This window comes from Haliaeetus albicilla, chromosome Z, assembly GCF_947461875.1.
Source record: "Haliaeetus albicilla chromosome Z, bHalAlb1.1, whole genome shotgun sequence".
NCBI lineage: Eukaryota > Metazoa > Chordata > Aves > Accipitriformes > Accipitridae > Haliaeetus > Haliaeetus albicilla.
In genome coordinates, this window is record NC_091516.1 from 151,910 (window position 1) to 173,406 (window position 21,497).

Consider the following 21,497-nt stretch of genomic DNA (forward strand, 5'->3'; position numbering starts at 1 on the left):
GTCTTTCCTGCAGTGAGGGGCCCAAAACTGAACACAGGACTCGAGGTGCGGCCTCACCAGTGCCCAGTACAGGGGAACAACCACCTCCCTGCTCTTGCTGGCCACACCATTTCTGATACAGGCCAGGATGCCGTTGGCCTTCTTGGCCACCTGGGCACACTGCTGGCTCATATTCAGCCGGCTGTCAACCAGCACCCCCAGGTCCTTTTCTGCTGGGCAGCTTTCCAGCCACTCTTCCCCAAGCCTGCAGCGCTGCATGGGGTTGTTGTGACCCAAGTGCAGGACCCGGCACTTGGCCTCGTTGAAATTCATATGATTGGCCTCAGCCCATCGATCCAGCCTGTCCAGATCCCTCTGTAGAGCCTTCCTACCCTCAAGCAGATCGACCTTCCCTCCCAACTTGGTGTCATCTGCAAACTTGCTGAGGGTGCACTCGATCCCCTCATCCAAATCATTGATAAAGATATTAAACAGAACAGGGCCCAACACCGAGCCATGGGGAACACCACTTGTGACCCACCACCAACTGGATTTCACCCCATTCACCACAACCCTCTGGGCTCGTCCATCCGGCCAGTTTTTCACCCAGTGAAGAGTACACTTGTCCAAGCCATGAGATGCCAGCTTCTCAAGGAGTATGCCATGAGAGACAGTGTCAGAGGCCTTGCTGTAGTCAAGGTAGATAACATCCACAGCCTTTCCCTCATCCACTAGGCGGGTCACCTGGTCATAGAAGGAGATCAGGCTGGTCAAGCAGGACCTGCCTTTCGTAAACCCATGCTGACTGGGCCTGATCCCCTGCTTGTCCTGGACTTGCCACGTGAGTGCTCTCAAGACAAACTGTTCCATAATCTTCCCTGGTACTGAGGTCAGGCTGACAGGCCTGTAGTTCCCCGGATCCTCCCTCCAACCCTTCTTGTAAATGGGCGTCACATTGGCAAGCCTCCAGTCCTCTGGGGCCTCCCCTGTTGACCAGGATCGCTGATAGATGATAGAGAGTGGCTTGGCAAGGACCTCTGCCAGCTCCCTCAGTACTCTTGGATGGATCCCATCAGGTCCCATAGATTTGTGAGTGTCCAGATAGCGTAGTAGGTCACTAACTATTTCCTCCTGGATTAAGGGGGGTATGTTCTGCTCTTCATCCTCACCTTCCAGCTCAGGGGGTGGAGTACCCTGAGGATAACTGGTCTCCCTATTAAAGACTGAGGCAAAGAAGGCATTGAGTACCTCAGCCTTTTCCTCATCTCTGGTGGCAATGTTCCCTTCTGTACCCATTAAAGGATAGATATTCTCCTTGACTCTCTTTTTATTGTTAACATATTTGTAAAAACATTTTTTGTTGTGCCTTACAATAGTGGCCAGATTGATTTCTAGCAGAGCTATTGCCTTTCTAATTTCCTCTCTGTATGATCTAACAAGATCCCTGTACTCCTCCCAAGTTGCCCGCCCTTTCTTCCAGGGATGATAAACTCTCCTTTTTTTATTGACTCCTAGCAAAAGCTCCCTCTTCAGCCAGGCTGGTCGTTTTCCTCGGCGGTTTGACTTGCGGCACATGGGAATAGCCTGGTCCTGAGCCTTTAAGACTCCCTTCTTGAAGAATCTCCAGCCTTCCTGGACCCCTTTGCCTTTCAGGACTGTCTCCCAAGGGACTCTCTCAACCAGTGCTTCAAAGAGGCCAAAGTTTGCCCTCTGGAAGTCCATAGTGGTGGTTTTGCTGACCACCTTCCTTGCCTCACCAAGAACTGAAAATTCTATCATTTCATGGTCGCTAAGCCCAAGACAGCCTCCGACCATCACACCTCCCACCAGTCCTTCCCTGTTTGTAAACAACAGATCTAGCAAGGCTCCTCCCCTGGTTGGCTCACCTACCAGCTGTGTCAGGAAGTTCTCTTCCACACACTCCAGGAACCTCCTAGATTGTTTACTCACTGCTGTGTTGTATTTCCAGCAGCCATGTGGAAAGTTGAAGTCCCCCATGAGTGAGTCAGGTCAGCTCAGTGCCTGTGAAATGGAAGAAGAATTGTATTATCCTCCCTTTCTTGATTAGAAATTCCTATAAATCCTCTAGGAGACCTCTGAAATTCAGGCAGTTTCTACATTATTTTCTTGTGCACATATTGGGGGTCCTCAGTCTAACACCATGCTTTAGAAGATGTTTCTTTTGTACAGAGTCTGTATCATCTCTTAAAATTGCCTAAACATTTAAGTAAAAAACCATACTAGCATACTGTCTTTTGAAAATTGTACTGGGGTAGGAGCTGCAAGAACGGTGTAGTGCCTGAGGATTGTCACTTCTCCAGGAGTGGATTTCATTGGTGTTCCAGTGACCTGATATGATCCCTGACAGAAAATATTTTTTAATTGACTTTTATCACAATATTTAATTTATGATGTTCCAGATGGCCACAATAATATCTAGGTTTCAGAGCATGGACAAAATAAGGAAGACCACAGTGACCTTCACCTTTTATCTCTAGTTAAAAGATGGCAGAAATCTGGTTCTTATTCCAAAATTTCTTGTGAAGTTTGTTTCCATGGGAGGCTTGGGTGTAAAAGCTTTTGCCTCTCCAAAACCGTCCTGAAGTTCTTTTCAGGTTCAAATCCTGATTGTTCCTTGTTGTTCCCCCTCTCCCCTGCAGCATTGTTATGAATATAATTCAATTAAGGTGTTGATATTAAGTTTCCTGAAAAAATTGCTTTCTACTTTAGAGTAACACTTAAGTGTTAATGAAACATCTGGGCATGGTTGGGTGAAGCCGTCCTCTGCCAGGATACTAAATTGGGCTAATTAACTTTCTGTTACATTCAGTATGAGCCAATTGTTAATGTATAGTGAGAGGAAATGCTCTTATCTCCATAATGGAGGAGCAATACTTAACTTTGATTTTATAATTTGGCAACACATGAAAAATTCCACATTTCATACAAACATTACTGTATTGACAATTATGCAGACTTTTAAATGAGATCCATGGAGTGGAATTCATGTTAGTGGTTTGTTGCTGGCTCTTGACTGAAACTGTGTAGACCATTTCTGATGGTTTTGAGTACATGACCCATCACTTAGACTTGGAGACATCACGATCCAAGTTTTAGTTCTTAGCTATAGTTTTGACAGGACTTGAAATCAACAGCATTCAGGTTCTAGCATGCATTTTTGAAGCAATTTTTTTATAAGACATTTTAGTGTTTTTATGCCTTCATGTTAAAAAAAAAAAAGTGAAGAGGCCATCTTCTGAAGAGACAGAAATTAATGCTCTTTAGTTGGATTTCAATTATGAAGATCCTAAACTTCACTTCTGAAAAGGGAAGCTTTTTACTTTCTCTCTTTAGTGATTTCCTATATTGTAAAATAAACAAATTCCACTTACTTAAAGAGCAAACTCCTTATTTCATAGAAAGTTCTTTGAGCATTGAGAAACATCCCAACAGATTTTGCATCTTACATGCACAGGACTTCTTGCAAATGATAGCTGGAGTTCAAAGAGGAAACACTCACTCTGTAATTTCTTCTAGGAGTCAGCTTGTGCCTTCTGTTTTTTACTTTTTCACATAGACTGATAGGATGGCTATTCTTAATAAACTATTGCATTTCATTATCTATTAGTAGGGCTGTCATTTCAGAAGAAAGCAAGTCATCTTCTGAAGGACTCCTTTAAGACGTGTTTGGATACCCTGTGAGCTGCACGTTCCACTCCTGCTCACAGGTAGGATCGGCCAAACCTGTAATGCAGCATCAGGCAGCTGCTGGAATTCTCTGTAAAGCAGTTCCATTTGCAGAGTTGCCAAATACCCAGATTTTACCAGACCTGGCTGGGTTTCAAGAAGTTTGTCAGTTGCTTGGATCAGAGCGTAGCCTAGATGGTTGGAAGTTTTTGTATGCCTGGCTTGAAACAGCTGCAGCTTGGCTCACATGGAGGCAGAACCCAGCACCCCACTTCTGCATGAGCAATGCTGCGGCTGCTCCTTGCACTCATTTTACCTGAGCTGGCAGGGGAGCAGGAGGGAAGCGTGCCTCCCCTGGGTCAGACAGAACCAGGCTCTCTAAGACTGGAGGGGACAGGACTAAGGCTGCAGGTTTTTTTTTTATTTTTATCTACATAATGGGCTGCAGTTATTCTACATATTTTTCAAAGACTTATGCAACCAAATAAGCTGTATGTGTAGATTTTAATTACACCAACTGGCTGCTACTGGCTTAGAAATGTACTCTAATCTATGAAGGGAAAGGGAACAACAGACAGCCAAAACAGAGCAATGTGCAAATGTTGGATTTATTTCATTTTTCTAGCTTCAAAATGAGGTCTCAGGCAGTAGACTATGCTGGTGGCTGCTTATGCATTGCACTTAGATATCACTCTGCATTCTCTGGCACCTGCTTTACAGGTGCATGCTGTGTTGGGAAAGTACTAACTGGAAAATGTAGGAAAGCTCTGAAGTAGCCTTTTCCTGTATGTGTCTGTGTTCCAGTCCCTACTCTTCTTCAGAAATGTGGAATCTTAAACGCTTTAGTAGTGTAGTTATTCTGAAATGCAAAATAAAAATATATTACCATAATCATTTAAAGAGTTTATAAAAACAAATGTTAAGAGGTCATCTTAACCAGTGCTCTCTGAAGAATGTGTTACTAGTAGATTAATTACTTTAAGTATGTATTATTGCTCTTGGTTTGCAATTCCCCTATGAATTAAGAGAAGTTCACTTTATACAGTTTAATTAAAAAAAATAAGTCCAAATAACTCTGTTGCTTCAAATCTGAAGAGATTGGAAGTATTGTAAATGTAAAAGGCACAGAAACTTCAAACACAGCACATAACCCTGAGCTATCCTTTATCAATGTCCCTCATGTCGCATAAGGATATCCATGCTCTTTGGTTCTTGGAGCACTATATGCAGTTCTTAAGCCTGGCTGGATTTTCATGCAACAAAAATGTTTTCTTTAGATTGACTTTTACTCTGTTTTTCTCAGCCTTTTCAGCCTTTTCCTGGTCTCTTGTTACACTAACATGGTTTGGTATTTCCTTGCTCTAATTTCATGACTTTTCATGTACTAAGGTGGTTATTGGCATTTGCTGGCACATAGCAGCAATACCAAGTGGGTTGTGTTGCAGGATGAAGGTCAAGGGAGGCGCTAGTCATTGCTCTCATTTGCTGGGCTTAATTTTAACTTTGGACTCTATTCTGGCCTTGCAAGAAACCATAGCAGGTAGCTAGTTGGTTTTACCTAAGTCAGGAAGGAAGTTATGTTGATCTCGACACATCCCTAGCAGCATCAGGGATTGCACCCTATGCTGAAAAGATGTATTGCCAGAAGTTTGAGAAGCTAACTGTGCACCCCTTTGGGCTTTACATGTGGGATGTGTTTTTAAAGAAACTACCCGAAGTAATCTTCCCTACTCCTCTGCCTTCCTTCATGCCTCTGAACTTGGTTTTAGAGGCACAGGTGACACTGCTCTCTTTTCTAGGCTCTTTAAGCTTTCTGAGACTTCATTGTTTGTTGTACTTTGTCTGTTTTCCTACCCTGCAACACCAGAAATAAAAGTAGTATTTCAAAACTTCAGACTTTCTGTCAACACCTAGGGGTGCCCTGAAGCTCACCCTTGGCAGAATCTCTGTTGCAATTTGCTGATGTTAGTTATTGAGGGACTTTAAAAATGGACACTCTGCAGGAAACTTCATATGATAAATCTAACTTGTGAGCATTTATGTTTACAATTAATGGTACATGGAAGAAAAGTCTATATGTTTCAGACTTGAAGTGGGAGTTTGTGTTAATGTGGTAATAGAGTTTGCCAAAGAAAACTGTGTATGAAAATGGAACTGCTGGAACACAACCTGAGAATGAAAAATATAAAGCTTTTGGGGATCCCAGAAATCTCTCTGAAGAGCAGCTGGCTGGATATTTCTGCTGAGTTTGAAGGCTAAAATCAGGAGTCTGTAGCTTGCCAGCTCCTGTGTTACATGATGCAATTGCTTTTTTCCTATTAAGAAAACAGCCTTTCAGCAGGCTTGCCTTTTATTAATGTCCTGTACCTTGAGGTGTGTATGATTGAAACAAGACTTCTTATGCTATGAGGCAAAGCTGGAAACTTTATATGAAATCTGTGTTGGGTTTTTTTGTTTGGTTTGGGTTTTTTTAGGGGGGGGTGGAGTTGGGGGGGGGGGTTAAAAGCTGTTCCAGAATATATGCTAAGGCAGAAGTGTCGTGTAGGGTTTTTGCCAGAGGGTTTTGTGTGTATTGGGGGAAGGCAAATGCCATCTCATGTTTAAATAGAAAGATAGGAGAACGCAGGCTGTGTGCATCACTTCACTTTGCAATGGCTGGTGCTAAGGGGGAGAGAGGGTAAAAATCTCCCACAGCATCTAGTAAATCCATACCTGCCTATGTCAACTTCTTAAAATCTTAACCTGCCTGCACTCCAGAAGGTGTTAGTTAGCAACTGAGTGATTGAATGTCTTAAAACTCAAAATACTTAATTTTCTCGGTTTGTAATGGTGCCAACTCTGGCTTGAAAACAAAATGTATTTCCTGTAACTGTTTTTCCTAAGCGGATTTTGCACTCTTGTGGCTGCGTGCATGCGTGTGACAGGATCATGACATGGACTGCCAGCATTTAATGAAAAGCCACATTTACTACATTTTGCTCTTAGGAGGAGATGAAATAGGTGCAGTGCGAAGCTATGGCTTTTATTTGTTTTAAAAAAACCACAAACCCCAAACTAAAGAACTAGTAAGTATTGATAGTGGTACCTGTAGATGTCTGATTTTCCTTTAAGGCAGTCTGATTTGCCAAACATCTGGAGTGGTTCGTCCATAATTAAATGACTGGCTGTTCCCAAGACATATATCATCTCAAATAAGTGGCTGTCTTTTGATAATGCAGTCAGGGAAAGAGAAGGATTCTGTGGCTTTCATGGGGAAACATTCATGGTTTAATGTTAGCTTTTAGGTTTAAGGTGAAATTCTACTTCCCATTCTTTTCTTTGCACTGACAGGGTGCATGCACCTGTGACTGTGTGATGAAACAGGAAGACAGGTTTGGTTTTCAACTGGCTTTGTTCCCTGTACCAGCTCACCAGCCACACAGGTACCTACCTACTTGTGCTGGTGCAAGAAAGGAGCAGAACCTGGGATGTGCTGCTCATAGAAGCATAATACTTGCTGGAATGGACAGTTACCACTTTGCTGAGAGCCCTGCCTGGGTTGGCAGAGGAAGGCAGAAAACACCTCCAGTTTCAGGACCATTCTGGGACTTTCCCAATCTTTAAATCTGAAGGTGATAATTTTTCTATTAATTAAATTCAGGATGTGTCAAAATTTTGTTTTGTTTAAAAGGCTTACTTTCATCATTGTTTTTATGCTGATAAAATCTAAAAACATTCACAGAAAATTAAACTGTATTCTTCTCTAATTACTGGTCATTGTGCTGCATGTGAGAGGACACCACACTGGACTTCCTCCTGAGTGACGGCAGGCACTTCCTTCATGCACAGAATATGCTGCTCTAGTGGTACTCACGGCCCTTTCTCCTCCAGGTCAGGTCTCGGGCACTCTAGCACTTCTGCTACTCAGCCTGTGGTGGAAAACAGTCAAAAGTCAGATATCATCTAATGTATTTATTTTTGCTGTTGTTACTGAAGTGGGAGTCGAGGCTTTGAGGGATAATAGACACTATAAGCTAGATGCTACCTCTAAAATGTGTAAAAGCTCAAGTCAGTGCAGAAAATCAGCCAGGTTATCACTGGGTCTCTTTCTGACTGAGATAGCTGGCAAATTGCTTGCCTGTCTGACCTGGTAGCAGCAAAGCCTGAATATCTTCCATTTCTGTATTTTTTTACTCAGCATTACAAAGACTCCAAGCAGTTCTGTATCTTTATTTTATCAGTCTTGTTTGTTTGTGTGAAGGTATTGGTTGGTCGGGAAACTATAAATCATCAAACTGTTGGCAGACAAGTCAGACTTTTTAAAAGTCAGCGAAGAGTTGATGTACATTAGAAAATGAAGAAGAATGATCTGCCTTGGGGGAGGATGTTTTTACTCAAAATAAACCTTGACAATGAGTGTATGTGAGTTCATAGTGTATTTCAAACATTCTTGCACTTAAAATATTTTCGGAGCACTCAGATTAAAATGGCAAAGAACAATAGAATTATAGGCTTGCATATATGTTTGACTTTGTTCCATGTTTGTCATAACAGAAAATAGCAAATACAATATTCACTTAGCATCCATAATTCAACAATGCTCTTAATTTGCTTTGAGTTTTGATAAGTAATGTGTCAGTCTACTTTCAGGTCCTGGAGAAAATCTGTGTTACAGAGAATGCTTAATCTGCCCCCCAAAAAACTCTGGAGTGTGACCTTGCCAAAAAGAGATGGAGCCCCTTGATTTGGTGTAATTTTTCTGCCCTTTTTTTTCTGTTTTTCTTTTCACAGATTAAAATTTCCTAGTTAGAAGGTTACTGTGTTAAATTAAGACTTCATATTTATTTTTTCTTATTTTCTCACATTCCACTCTACTTTTGTGGCATTTTGCCTACATATATGGACCACCCAGTTGTTTTAAGCCAGCTGTCAAAATAACAGTCAGTCAGAGGATTGTGCTCAGTTTTGCAGGATGTAGCTGTGCAAATGGTTAAGCAGAGAACCTGGATATGGCAGACCCATGTCTTACTGCTAACACCAATTTAGCAAGCTCAGTTAGCTCCGTTTTTACAAGTCTAACCTCTAAATGTGGATTAATTCTGTTCTTCTACCTGTGGTGAAATTATTTTTAAAGAAATGTTGTATGTGAGCTAATTAGTAAAAATTACAGCACTTTTCTGTTTGAATTAGACTGTCTGATGTTTAAATAATGTCCGGAAACACTCATTCTTGGCCTTCTAGCAAAGACCAGCTTTATCTGAACTCTTGTGCTCTGTCTGTCAGACGCTGATTGAAGAAGTCTCCGTTCCCTTGCTAGCTTGACTTTGTAACCAAAACGTGGAAAATGTCCTTTGCCCTGAATAAGGGATGGGCTTGTTTAGGACAGTTTTAAGTGCTTCACCAGTTGACATCTCCTATCTGTAAGAAATCTGCTGTTCAAAACTAGTTCAGGGCTGTCATACACAGCTGTCCACTCTGTTCGGTCCCCAAGCATTCATAAAAAGCATCTCTCTGTCAGTGCATTTGAAAATGTTATTTGAGTAACGTTTCTGGTCAAGAAGTTTGAGGTCTTGACAGGACTTTGAGGTGATAGTCTTGTAGCTCTTCTCCACTTGACTGCAAATCTAATGAAATTTTGCTGTGTGTTTGCTCTTATTCTCAAGGCCTGTTTAGTCCAACTGGGCTTTGTGTTCCTCCTGAAGAACATAATTGTTTACTTTATCTTGTTAAGGACTAAGTAGTTACAAGGCCTGTACATTCCCAGTAGGAAAAAGCAGTGTCAACCAACTGATCTTTATCAGCTGCTGCAGAGGTTGGTCTTGAATGCTGACTTGCTTCATTTCTGGATCCAGTGAGAAAACCACTGAGAAGGGCAGCTGCTCCTCTGCTGCACTGGAAGGTCTGGAGACAATAATAAAAGACCATCCAGCCCCTTAGAAAGAATAGAAATGTTTTACAGCAGTAAAAGGAATCCATCTCTAATCAGTTCAGGCTAGGGTATCAAGATGTGGCTCTAAGTGGTGGTAACAGGCTTATCTATTGTGAAGGGAAAATTAACTATGTTGTAATGGGATTTTAGGCTGAATGAGAATCTAACCCTCAGTGTGGCCCTTGTTCCAACTCAAGCCCTATGTGTTTGTTTTTATTTGCCTAAGTCATTGCACAACCAGGAAGTGGGAGGAAAACTTGTTTGCTTTCATATTAAGGGAAGTTTATTCGTGAAAGATGCAAGTAAAATGCACTGCTGCTTAAGGCTTCCAGATGGTGAGAACTCCAGTGTTTGGAAACCTGCAGCTTTTGCCTCAAATATTTTAGGAAAGTTTATGTAGCTTGTAAAGAATTGCTCCATACTGAAATGAATCTCTACAGGCTTCTTTGTTTCTGGAGCCTCACTTGCTACATGGGAGCCCTCAGTATCTACTGCTGAAGTGTTTGGTTTTTTGTTTTGTTTGGTTTTTTTAAATTGAAAAAAAAGTGGGGGCTATTAACTTTAAAATCAGTTAGATCACTTCTCAAGGGAAAGTTTTTGCGCAGTGCCCTGTAAATACTCTTGACTTAAATATGGCTGTATGAGGTTCATCCCAGTCTGAAGTCATTCCCCTCTCTCTCTTGAGCAGGGCTGGTTTCCTGGTAAGACAGTTCAGTTTACTAAATCAGCAGCTAACTAACCACGTCTCTAATTCCCGTCCCAGTTGTTTTTAGATAATTAAGGAAAAACATGTTGCTACAGGTTTACGTGAGAGATGGTAGCAGTACAAGGACATAGGGAGGGGACACACAGCAAGCAGTTGGGAGGGAGCTGCAGCAGCCCAGTGCTATTGGGCTTAGGTCACTGTATAAATGACTGAGAGTTTAAAACTTAACATCCTCTCTTTCCACAGGACTCTCCATATAGCTTCTATATTTTTGCTTTCGTTAGATCTTTACATCCTTCATACATGTTCTCTCATCTTTCACACCACCTGTACTGCTTACAGGTGATGTTTCTTTCATCCTATCAATTTGGGAGAAGTAATATTTTTAATCAGGGCTTTCTTACTTGAAAATATTTTTGGCTGTGTGAATCAAAGCATCTGTGTGTGTGACAACTTGTTGAGAACTGCCATGGGAATTGTTTGCATTGGTAGGACTGATGTGTTCATAGGTCCGTAGCCTGAAAGGGGTTAATTTTTAATTCTTTCTTTGATACTTTCTTTGCAGTCTGATTCTACCTAAATAAAACTTCTTTTGCACTTGCGTATTCATGTTGCATTTGGCACCATCCTACACAGTCTGTCCATAAAACCTCAGTGTTCCAGATTTAGCCAAGTTATTATTTTTCAGGTATTTATTATTCTTATGAATGTTGTCAAACGTAAGTGAGCCAAGTGTGTGCTTCACAGCCTTCCTAATATTTAAGTGACTTCAATTGTATTGTGTATCTACACAAATGTATCTGAACGTTTTTCGGTATTTGCTGGTATGTTGTCCTGGCTAAATTAGAGGTGTTGGAATTTGTCAGACTCCTTTTGTGTCCCTCTCCCAGCCATTTTCCCAGAGCCTGAGAAACAAACCTCTTCTAAAGGAGAATGTTTACACAACTTTGCATTGCTCACCAAGTACATGAAGTTTTGATCTTGAATGACTAGCGAACAGCCAGCAGCAGTGCTTTTTATGCTGTTGGAAGTGTTAACTCTTCAGTTCGTTCATGGCAGTAGTAAGCACGGGGATGAGCACACAGGGTATTTTTACATTTGCAGAGAACGGTTCAGCACTGCCTGTCTGCCATTTGCAATCAGCAGCAGCCAGTGTGGAAGGACTCCTTGTAGGAAGTGAGATAGTTGCTGTACTTGATAGAGGACTCTGTTCCAGGAGCTCTCCTGTTTTCATTAATTTTCCACCCTTTGCCAGATCTTGTCTGTAGGTCTTTTTCTCTGCTGAGTTTTCAAGAAGACTGCAAAGAAGTCTGCAGCTTGGAGAAACAGTGTTGCAGTTCACATACTATGTGCCAGAAATAGCTGCTTCATTCCTGCCTGTTATTCCGTTTCCCTGGTTAGCAGGCTGAACTTTATGTGTTAGTTTTAACATTTAAAGGAAGCAGTTGTTCAGAATGTAAACTCTTAAATACAGTAGTTGGTGTGGCTACATGATTTGTGCTGTTCCCTTTAGATTCCAGGAGAAAATCCCCTTAACACAGGGGTGCATGTTGTTAAAAATGAACATCTCCTTTAAAAGATATCAGAAAACATCCTGGAAATACTGGCCTTTTCAGTTTGGGGCATGTTGATGAAGGTCCCAACTTTTTACACGCCATTTAATAGTAATTGCAAGTGTTTTGTCTGGAATTTGTTTTTTGCATTATTCCCACTGAAGAACAGCTCTGTATATCAAGCTCATATTGGTGGGACTCACAGAGAAGCAGTATGTCTGCCTGTACTGTGCCCATATCTTGAGATTGGCACGATATGCATCAGGAGGATATAAACTTCTCTGTTTCCAGAAGCTTTTCCTTCATTTCTGCTTCCCAGCAAAACTAAGTCAGTAGCACATGTACAGGACTGCGTCTGTGAATCTTGAGGTGCCAAGGATGTCAAACATAAACAAACCTTCAGCTGTGAAAAGGCTTGACTTCAGTATAACTTCTTCAGTTTGTTCTGTAATAACATCTTTAGTAATTGATGCTGTTAAGTGTGTTCTACCATGGTGTGGTTGGTAACCTCTGCAATTTCCCACTGTTCAAACAAGCAGGTGCTTGAGGTGAAAAGCAAAACCAAAAGCTGAAAAAATACATGCATAGCACAGTCGCACAAATGTCCAGTAGCTTTGATTTCTCCAGGTGATATTCACAGGCACTAAAAGGTTTTTCCCCTCTCTACGTGGAAGAAAGATGAGCTCTGTAAAGGACATTGCAGAAGCACAACTTGATTTAGTTTAATTTAGGAGCTGAATCACCTTTTAGAGGAACTAAATTTTGTCCACTGAAATGGAGATCAGGATTGGCTAGAATGACTAGAGCAAAGTCAGTCATTCTGAATGTTTTCTTCATTAATTCCCCAAGCCCAGGCATTCTATGGGGATATATTACATCACTAGGGATGTTAGTTTAGAATTGGGTGGGACTAGATGTACATAAGGTATATGGTATGGGTTAATGAGACAGCAGCCTGTGTAAAACTATGACTACAAAAACTTTTTGATGTGCCTTCTCACTTTCAGAGCTATTATCTTCTTGGGAGGCAGTGGAAGGATGCCAAAAGATCTAAGGACAGGGAGAGAAGAACTTGCCAGTACTTGGTTTGTGAATGAAAGAGAAAGGATGTCTTAATAATAAGTGACATGTAAATGCTCTCTTCCAGTTTTCACCTGGCAGCCGCAAAGGGGCATGCAGAGTGCCTCAGGATCATGGTGACACATGGTGCAGATGTGACAGCCCAAGATGGTGCAGGTATGCCTCTGTGAACCTATACATGTAGCATAATACACTCAATTTGGCTATATAGTTCTTGATGTGCAGAGTGCAACTACAGATTTGACAACACTGCTTTTCCCCACACACCGTGTAGGAAAAGCAGTTGTTACACTTGCAGGCTTAGGCATACTTGCGTTTCTGCACATAGAATTCAGCTTCTAAAGCCCTTAAAAACTTCTGCTGTAATATTATAAATGTCAGCATTTATAGTAGACTCCATATGCAAAATAGTTGCTTGATTTTTATTTATTTTAATTATTTTTAAATTAGAAAAAACCAAACAACCCCAAACCAACGACCCTCCCCAAACTCTTTCTGTTAACTTCGTTTGAGGCTTTTTGTAGGCTAAATCAAGATCTTCGGTGTTGCTTTTATGTGTATCCAAGCTATTAACCCCATTAACTGTACAGGAGTTGCAGGGAGACATTTCTTCAGGATTATGACGTAGTGAAAAGAGCTGATACAGGCCAAAGCAGATCTGAGAGCTATTAAGTATGCTGTTTCAGTCCTCCAAAGTCCTATGCCTTAATTACTACTCCACTAGGAGAATGATGGGAGCTGAATTTGAAACTGGCAAACTCTTCTTAATAGATTTCAGTTGACATATCTGTGGAATCTGTGCCCAGCATTTTCTCTGGCTAGCCAAGTCACCTGAATGAAGCTGTCTGCATTCTGTCTCTCCAGTGATGGTCTGTAAACGTTGGGCTCATGGGTTCTGTTTTGGCCACTGATTGCAGCCTGAGGGAATTTCTGTCATATATGGAAATTATTTGCCTCTATAAGGAAGTGTCTGTGATACTGGAAGAAGCATTCAGATTATACATAATGATAAGAGAATATATGTCCTTGATACAGACTGTTACTCAGAATTCATACTTCATCTTGCTTCAGAATTTATTAGTTGTTTGGATAATAAGAGGTTGCCTGCTCTCACCTGAAAGTGTTGACCCAGTATTCATTAGGGAAAGCCTTGTCTGTAATAGTCACATTATTTACGGTGAGATCCTACTGTCACAAGTGGCTCTGTCTGTGTTGAGTACTAAATCTGGCTCCTTTTCTTAGTTAATGGATAATATATTCTTTTGCTGTTTTGGCCTCTTTAATTTTTCAGATGGTCTGTAAAATGAAACTAGAGGAGACACTGCAGTCTTTCATCATAAATCCATAGTCAGTAAATCACTGTATTGCATAGCTAAATACGAGCTCACGGTTGCTAAAAGGGAATCTGTGACATGCAAACCAAAGTAGGCCTGTGTTCTGAGTCCTCTTCTACGTGCAGTCCACGGATCATACAAATTCATTGTAGTGGTAGCTGGTGAATTTGGCCGGTTTTGATCTTGGTGCGGGGTTCCTTTTTCATTGCCAAATGGAAGAAATCATGAAGATACTTGACAGACATCTTTCTGCAAGAGAGGCTGAGTAATACAGGAAAATTGCTTTTTAAGAAACAAAACATAACTGCACAATCTTAGACTTACTTCTGCCAAGGTATAGTCTGACACAATGTTTGTGTCATTCCTTTATATGAATCTAGACATTAAGATTATTCTGTTAACCCGCCTGAACAACAGTCTGTTGTAAATACATTCTGCTTGATGTAGGTTTTTATTTTATTTTCTCTATCCTTACTTTTCATGTGTTGTGATAGGAACAAGACGGATTACTCAAAATTTTGCCTTTGTCATGCAAAAGTTTATTCTTGTGCTTTGGCACATTTTTAAATTAAGTATTCCTGTGAATGCTTAATTTGCTTTGCTTTTTATTCATTTAGGGCACAGTGCTTTACATCTTGCAGCAAAGAACAGCCACCCTGATTGCATTAAGAGATTACTTCAGGTAAAGTAAAAATTAAATTAATTTTGATTTTTGAAGTTTCCCTTTTGTTCCTGTAGATTGGTTCTACTAGATATTGACACATTTTCTGCTAATAATCTGTGTCACACTCCTATACTGTTGTTCTATCTCCTTGCAATCAGGAGAGGTGTTTGAGTTTAAAGACCTTTTAGGCACTGTGAATGGATGATAGAAAACAGTGCGATATCTTCACTCAGTGGTCCACAAATACAGTTTTCCATGTGCAGCTGCTCTGACATAGCAAGGTTGGGTTTCAAGCAGATTGCAGCCTCTGTCTTAGCTTCCTGGGTTTTGTCTGTGTGGTTGAAGTAGATGGGTTAAGAGGTATAGGGGAAAAGGATTTTTCACATCTTGGGGGATTTTGATATTGTTCCACTGGAATGCTTTCTGTCTGTTGTTGACCACAGAAATGTCTGTCAAGTTTAAAGTCAAAGGGAGAAGAAACCAAAGTAGTTTAGGTGCTAAAATATGGAAATACTCAAATCCTCAGTGAAATGAGGCACAGGACAGTGAGGGGTTAGACAGGCAGTAGAAAGAATGGGGAAAGAAAATGAGGAAAAAAAGTGAAGATGAAAAGAAGACTCTTGTAGTGTTGAGGCTGGAGATGTGCATTAGTAAGCATGAGAGACATTGTCCATCTTGGCTCCATTTCAGAAAGCCAGGTGAGTTTTGTTGGAGGTGATCAGAGGAGTTTGGACTTCAGTACGACTGTGGCTCAGACTACAGATGAAATAATGAATGATAACCTCACTTGAGCGCAGTGGTACAGAAAGAGAATTGATCCCGTATCCCAACCTCTAAATTGCTTTTCTGTGGTTACCTCAGGGCTCTCCAGTTGTCCTGTGACCCAATGTCTCTGACAATATTGGGTCCAATTTCACTGATTCCCACATCCATACTCGTTGCAAGCTGACTCCTGTGTTCCTCCACACCTGGAAAGCATTATCATTAACCAGTGAGGCTCCCTTCTTCGGGATTTCTTTGCGAATATTTACTACTTCTAACGCAAACTCATTTACAGCATAAACAGTGACATCAAGCTGTCACTGTTGGTATTGCATGCAGCAGCATGATCAACCTGGCAACTAGATGTGTGTTTAATACCAAATATCTGCAGCCCGTTCACTTACCAGCTACAACCAGAGAGTGCTTTTGTTGATACTTTGCTAATTTTATTACAATATGCATATTGCTAAGGATGATCGTAAGTGCAAACCCATTGGTAATATTCTCCAATAACTCATGCTCTTTGGATTGCTTTCTTGCTTCTGTGGACCAGCTTGGTGACATAAACTGTGTATGTGAGCAATGTCTAATCTTGACATGCTGGAGTTGAATTAAAACAGGCTAAATAATTATTTTACACAGGCAGAATCTTGACATTTTTGTTACAGAATGTGGTAATCTATGTGAACCTGTTTTCCTGGAAAATCATAGAAGTGTTGGAGGCAGTGCTACATTTGAAAGTCAAAAGCTCTAATGTTTGTTTTTTATAGAAGCCCATTATTTCAGGGTCATACCTTCTTGTGTCCGAAGAAGAGCAATGAAGCTGGTGAAGGGTTTAGAGCACAAGTCTTATGAGGAGCAGCTGAGGGAACTGGGGCTGTTTAGTCTGGAGAAGAGGAGGCTGAGGGGAGACCTTATCGCTCTCTACAACTACCTGAAAGGAGGTTGTAGCGAGGTGGGTGTTGGTCTCTTCTCCCAAGTAGCAAGCTATAGGATGAGAGGAAATGGCCTCAAGTTGTGCTGGGGGAGGTTTAGGTTGGATATTAGGAAAAATTTCTTCACTGAAAGGGCCGTCAAGCATTGGACCAGGCTGCCCAGGGAAGTGGTGGAGTCACCAGCCCTGGAGGTATTTAAAAGGTGTGTAGATGTAGCACTTAGGGACATGGTTTAGTGGTGAACTTGGCAGTGCTAGGTTTACGGTTGGACTTGATGATTTTGAAGGTCTTTTCCAACCTAAGTGATTCTGTGATTCTCTTTCTTTGCTCTAAACTAAAACTAAAATCTTCTGTACCAAAACAAGTCTTCATAAGGATTTGAAATGTTAATTTTAAAAATAAATAAATAATTTATTACTTTGAAGTCTAGATTGATCAGTAGTAGCTAGTAGCTTATAATACCACAAAATATAACTGGATTGTTGATGCGTTAGTTTTTACAAATGCAAATGAAACCTTATTGCCTTTGGCAGAAATAATGCAAGACTAATTGCCTTAGTATATGGTTGCTTTAGCTCTTGCTGTAATATAAAAAAAAATGAAGCTTTTCTGAGGCAAGAAAGAGAGTTTCTTTCCTTTTTTATTTCCTGGTTTAAATTGTTCCAAAACTATAACACTTTTTAGGGGTATCCCTCTCACCATGAGTATTTCCTATGGCTTCAGTATAAGCTGGTACCAAGACTGGTAGAGAGAAAAGCTGTGCCTTTCTTCACTATTCTTTTCAGGAGTAGCTCATAAAACTTTTCTCAGATATATTCAACACTCTGTCCTTAGCATCTCACGTACATTTTTATTTTCTTGGTGTTTCTCTTATTGCCTTTTTTTTTTCCTTCTCCTTGTTGAACTGTGCAGAGTAAATGTCCAGCAGACAGCACTGACAATTCTGGGAAAACAGCTTTACATTATGCAGGTAACTTCTTTGTTGAAAGCTTGTACTATCTATTTTGTAGTGCTTGATATTCCTAGATCTTCAGCCTGGTGGAGCTTTTTAGGTTCTAGTGACTCCGCTGATGGTTTACCAATTTCAGGTATTTTTTTAGATAAATACTGTGAATACTGAATTTCAGTTAATTACAGTTAAGAGGCTTAACTTGCACACTTGCAAGTGCAGTGCCACTGGAATACTTAAGGTTAGGTTGATTTTGACTTCAGTCTTTAAAGATTATATCATGCTGATTTGGATGATGACTATTGGCTGTATTTCTGTATTTCAACTTGCTGTTCATCCTTTTAGTCTTTCTCTCCTTAAAACAGAGAAATACAGTTTAATTTGTTTTTCTTGGACCCTACTGTAATGCTGCTGTATTGCAAGTGGAAGCACAGAACACAAATTTTGTAAATGGGGTTTAACGGCCTTTCATGCTTGTCTGTTCTTTGTTTCTTTTTTTTAGCTGCATGTGGTTGTCTTCAGGCAGTTCAACTTCTGTGTGAACACAAATGTCCAATTAACGTCAAAGATTTGGTATGTACCTCTTCCTATTGTGTACTACAAATACTTAAGAGTTTTTACCACCCTTCACTCCAGTCAATCTCAGGTGCAGCAGTTCAAAGCAATACCATGCTTGTATTTCTTTTTGGATTTCTCTAGTGGAGGAAGTTCCTTCTGCACCTTGCCATAGCAGAGGTGGGAAATTACTTAAAATCTAATACAGTAGTGGCAGGATTTGCTGCTCATTAAATTGAGGCATTGCTACAAGTAGCTACAATCAATTCTGATATATTCAAAACATGATTAAAACTCTTCCCATTGACTCCAGTATGGAAAAGGCCTGTTATCTGGCCAAGTGCTGTGAAATGCTCACAGAGCCCAACCAAAGTATGATAAGCCTAAGGGGAAAAAATATACTTGATGTAGTCTAAAGGCTCAGGGACACAACATTCATGATTGTGACACATCTACAACCAACCAGGTCTGGTTTTTGGAATGATGCAAATGACTGTTAGAAAACCCTCTGATGATCAAGAGAGGCAACCTGACAGAAATGAGGCACAAAAGGACAGGGTGGAGGGGGAAGCATAAAAATATTTAAACTTGTTTGTTTTTTACTTGGATCTATCTCCTTCTTATCTGGTCTTTCTAATAAAAAAGTCTGTCACAGAGGTTAGACCTAACATTTCAGCATATGCACTTTAAAGGCAGAAGAGGCTTGTTCAGTCTTAAGAAAAGGCTGTAGGAGGGAGTATCTTAAAAATGTCCTCAGCTACATCATGGTTGATCACAAGGAAGATGGAGCCAGACCAACCTCAGAGGTGCATGACGAAATGATGACAAGCAATGGTCAGAATTTGGGCAGTGCATCTAGTTGGGAAATTCCAGTTAGATACTAGGAAAAAAATAGTCTCACCATGAAGGTGGTCAAACACTGGAACTGGTATCCAGAGGTGTTATGGTGTCTCTACCTTTGGAGATGCTTAAAACTTGACTGGACAAGTAAGTTTCTGAGCAACGTACTGTAAGTTGAAGTTTGCCTAGCTTTGGATTGAGAGCAAAGGCGGAGAAACCACAGATGACCTCTAAAGGTATCTTCCAACTAAGTTATTCTGTGGTTACATGAAATATTGTATTTTTGCCTTGTACTTCATTAAAATTATCATTTTTGTAGTGAACCTACTTAAAGGTATTGTGTAGTTCCAAAATCATCGTGTTATAGCATTAAGCAAGCAGCAAAGGGACTACAAACAGCAAAAAGCATTCCTGCTCCTAATTCTTTGCATTCCCGGTGGTCAAAAAAGGAATTAAAGTAAACCCAGCTACATTTATGGTACACGAGAAAAATGTACTGATAGCGCCTCATTTGTGCTTATAGAAGTAAAGTTTGCAGCTGACCTTTAAATCTCAGAGCGATATGTGTAAGTGGATGCGTTATTGTTCATAGTTTCTTTAAATGCATTCCTAGGATGGAAACATACCTCTGCTGCTTGCAATACAAAATGGTCATACGGAAGTCTGCAAATACCTTCTGGATCATGGAGCAGACATCAACACCAGGGATAAAAATGGAAGGTACAGCAGGTTAACATGTTAATTCTTGCCCAAGGCTGACTGTCAAATGAAGTTTTCTTCTCAAATCGTTCCCAAAATAGTACTTGTTAGGTGAAATAATGACTTCAGTACAAGGCAGCATATCCTGATTGTTGAGAAGGCTTACAGAATTCTGCCTAAAGGGAAAGGTGAAACAGAAACTACGCAACTATAAAACTACATGTGCCTGTAAGATTTCCCTTGGTCTACCAGAGCAGTAAATACCATTTTTAAATAATTCCTGCAAGAATCTGATTGATAGCACTTACCCACACATCACTTTGTATGTGTCCCAGTTTTAAATGCTGCTCTCTTCTTGGCATGAGTTAGTTTCTCCAACTTAAATCCTAAAGCTGTTACTTGGGAGTGACATTTGTGGAGGGTTCTTTTTTCTACCATAATGCAGCCACAGCAGCAAGAGAAAAATACAGTAAGCCTATATAGTGGAGATGCTGACATCTTAGAAGGTACTATTTAGAGATTTGTTGTATTAATAGATAGTGTGTGTGTCAGAAAACTGTTTTTAAAAAGCAACATCCTTGTAGTGAAAAGTGCACTTATTTTGATAATACTGATGAAGATCAAGAGTCTGAAAATTATGGACTGTTTTATAAACAGTTGGTTAAACTGTGAACATGAAGCAGGATGCTGAGAAGACTTGGCACTTACACCTAATAGCAATCTTGATTATTGTATGTGATACAATGCTTGTATTGTTCTTTGGCAGTACCTGGGAGGATAAGACTGGGCCCTAACTTGTTTTTTATCAGTCCAAAATTTGTTAGCGCACCCTTTCTTTTAAGTTGTCTAAAGAAAACCCCTTTGTTGTCTTGGTTTATTTGAATGGCCTCATCGGTGCTTTGAACCTGAGGTGCTGTCCACTCTGGGACCTCTGCCTCCCTCTCACTCTGTTTAATCAACAGTGTTAAGTGTTCCTAGTTTAATTGGATGAAGGCGTTTCTGTCATAGACAGGACAGACTTGCCTTTTTGTATTCTCTTTTTCAAGAAAGTACAGTGTGTAGAAGCAAGAAAATGGTATGACATGGAATATACCATTGTACTTCTTGCTTTTCTTCTGGTAGGGAGAGTGACTACTCTTGCATCTTGTGTTCACCAAAGTAGTTAAGTTTTTACTGAAAAAAGAGAAGCCTTATTGGGAGGGGAAGGGGATAACCTTTGAAAATGACATCTCCAATTTCCTATCTTCTCCAGACTAAGTGAATTTTTTTGGCAATCTAAAACCATCCCTGTGACTCTGGAGGTGTTACCCAAGTTGCCACTCAGCACTATTTTTTAGCACAGCAGTGCAACAGCCATCACTTCTCCAGGGCTTACCCATTACAGGGAGTATGTTTAATTCATCAGTGAAATGATTGTCTTAATATGTAGTAAATATTATCACTGTAGTAACTTTTCAGTTTCATAACTGCACTGAGGAATGTGTTTGCCAGTGAACTTGGCCAACCTATTAGGTGCGTTTTAATGATGAGAAGGCAGAATTATGCCCAAGCAGGAAAGCAATATTATGCTTGAAAGGTGGGGGTTTCTGTGTGTTTGTAATTCTTCTGTACATCTCTTATGACCCCTTCAAGTAACTGAGAAAAACAGATACAACCTATTAGGAAAACACTCCTTCTGTATGCTACCCTTACTGTAGGATCTGACGCTGTCTAGCTGCCCTGTGTTGAAGAGGCAACTGATTGTGCTCTAATTGACTTTTTTTTTTTTTTTTTAAAAACTGAGATTAGGTCAGGATTTGAGGTCTAACCCATCCTCTCATTGAGGAGCTTTGAGATTTGTTTGGCT

The 21,497-nt window shown here is 40.5% G+C and overlaps 1 protein-coding gene across 6 annotated transcripts in view; it reads left to right on the forward strand.

Annotated features, from left to right (window-relative positions):
• RAI14 (retinoic acid induced 14) overlaps positions 1–21,497 on the forward strand; it is an 89,774-nt gene that overhangs the window by 57,017 nt on the left and 11,260 nt on the right. For all 6 annotated transcript variants that reach the window (XM_069776413.1, XM_069776415.1, XM_069776416.1 and 3 more), the window contains exons 4-8: positions 12,981–13,069; positions 14,865–14,929; positions 17,521–17,578; positions 18,060–18,130; positions 19,566–19,672. In XM_069776413.1, coding sequence (XP_069632514.1) covers positions 12,981–13,069; positions 14,865–14,929; positions 17,521–17,578; positions 18,060–18,130; positions 19,566–19,672 — 390 coding nt within the window. The remainder of the gene's footprint in view (positions 1–12,980; positions 13,070–14,864; positions 14,930–17,520; positions 17,579–18,059; positions 18,131–19,565; positions 19,673–21,497) is intronic.